Consider the following 1783-nt stretch of genomic DNA (forward strand, 5'->3'; position numbering starts at 1 on the left):
AATAAGGGCTTCAGACAGCAGACTGATTTCCTTCCAGGCAGCTTTCTCTGAGTTTTCTTAAATGACCTACAGGTCATAGTTGTGTACATGGAAAATCTATTTCCTATGTCACTGCCCGCTAGAACTGCCTCTTCCCTCACTGGTAAGGTCAGTTTCAATTTTAGAAATCAAAAAATGACTTCATAGAGTCACTCTATCAGTTCTGAAATGACTAATAATCTCCACATATCCCGAAAACATCACAGAGTTCAGCAGATGTCTTTTAACCATTGATATTATTTAAGCCATACACAATGATATTATAACATTGTTGTAACTTGAACAAATGTAATCAGTTCCATCTGCTCTGACGTAAAGGAGACACATGCTGCCTGTTTTCAGTCATGAGGAGTGAGTAAATAAATGAAGATACAGCATTTAATGTCAACCTTGTGTTTACTGTGGTGAGGTATCTTGAATCCCTCTGAACTCAGCTTTGTCTTTGCTAAACAGCTACCTCAGGTCAAAGACAAGCAGTCTGTCTGCTGCTATAGGATCCTTTCTCCTCATTATTTGACCTGGGCCAGGCCTGCTGAACGCAGCTCTGAACACCTAAGGCAGGAAACAACACCCTCTCTTTCATAGCCAGAACAACGGGGTCCATTGAGCTGACACCGGTCCCGACGTCAACAAAATCATGACTTCCCACAGTTACCTTCTTGTCAGACAATGGGGCTTTTTTTGCAAACCCATGACACACATTTAATGACGTTAAAGTGTAGCTTCTGTAATACTGAAACAAACCCTATTACCTATTACCCCCTGAAACAAATGCATGTACTTAGAGTTTATACTAATTCAGTCATAATGTCAAAAAGCCTCAGGAGATCACAATTTTTCAAGACAAATGCTATAAACTCTCTTTGTAAAATACTAATACAAACTGTTCTGTAATTATTAACAGTACCTGGGTGTGTGTGCCAGGGTGAAGCGTCTCTGCAGGGCGATGCTACGATTCATCAGGAGCTTGCGGAATAGAAGGGGAGAGTGACGCGGAGAGTTTCGTGGAGAGTCACAGGGCGACATCCTGGGGGAGCCACAAGGTGACCCAGAGGTTGACTGTGGTTTCAGTTTGATGGCCTGACCGCTGCTGAGTGTGGAGGAACCAGCCTCCCCAGAGCTGTCCCAGAGGGCCTCACTCATGCTGCTGTGGAGGATTAGACAATAACCGTTGTCTTACGCTGATCTCTTGCGCAGCCTTCTCGATGTTGACAGGTAGTCCAGATGGTCCATCTCAAAGCAGCAGCATAAAATTCCTCAAGGGAGTTTATAAAATGACTCTCAAGCTCATCTTGTAACGATGCACTTCATACTCAGAGGCACTTTAAATTCTTCCAACCCGTTTTTACGTTTCTTCATCACCTTGCTCAAGAGAGATATCTGTAGGCTCTGTTGATGGACACGGACACGAGTGCCGAGAGTGAGCCCTCCCCTCCGCAGGAAGCTCTGTTTACATAGCTCTGAACCCTGCCTATATATGGCCAGGCCTGAATTATAACGTTGTTAGCTTGTACCACGGGTGACTAGCTGTGTCCAGCACTCCCTTCAAGCAGAGGTAAACTGGCAACCGCCAAGCGCACCAGTTTACATCTGTTTCCTTCTTCAGCCCATCAATGCACAAACATTGACCGGTGATTACAGCTCTGCCTGTGTAGACACATGCCAGAGCTGTTTAGCGTTGAGAGGCTGCAGCCAAGATAGATTTTCATTATGCTGGTCAGTAGGCCCCCACTCTGTCTAAAAA

The 1783-nt window shown here is 44.8% G+C and overlaps 1 protein-coding gene across 1 annotated transcript in view; it reads right to left on the bottom strand.

Annotated features, from left to right (window-relative positions):
• LOC133985144 (cAMP-specific 3',5'-cyclic phosphodiesterase 4D-like) overlaps positions 1–1068 on the bottom strand; it is a 53318-nt gene extending 52250 nt beyond the window's left edge. The window contains exon 1 of the mRNA XM_062424715.1: positions 947–1068. Within this exon, the coding sequence (XP_062280699.1) occupies positions 947–1065 (119 nt within the window). The 5' untranslated portion in view covers positions 1066–1068. The remainder of the gene's footprint in view (positions 1–946) is intronic.
• Positions 1069–1783: the final 715 nt, after the last annotated feature.

Source organism: Scomber scombrus, chromosome 8 (genome assembly GCF_963691925.1).
Source record: "Scomber scombrus chromosome 8, fScoSco1.1, whole genome shotgun sequence".
Classification (NCBI taxonomy): domain Eukaryota; kingdom Metazoa; phylum Chordata; class Actinopteri; order Scombriformes; family Scombridae; genus Scomber; species Scomber scombrus.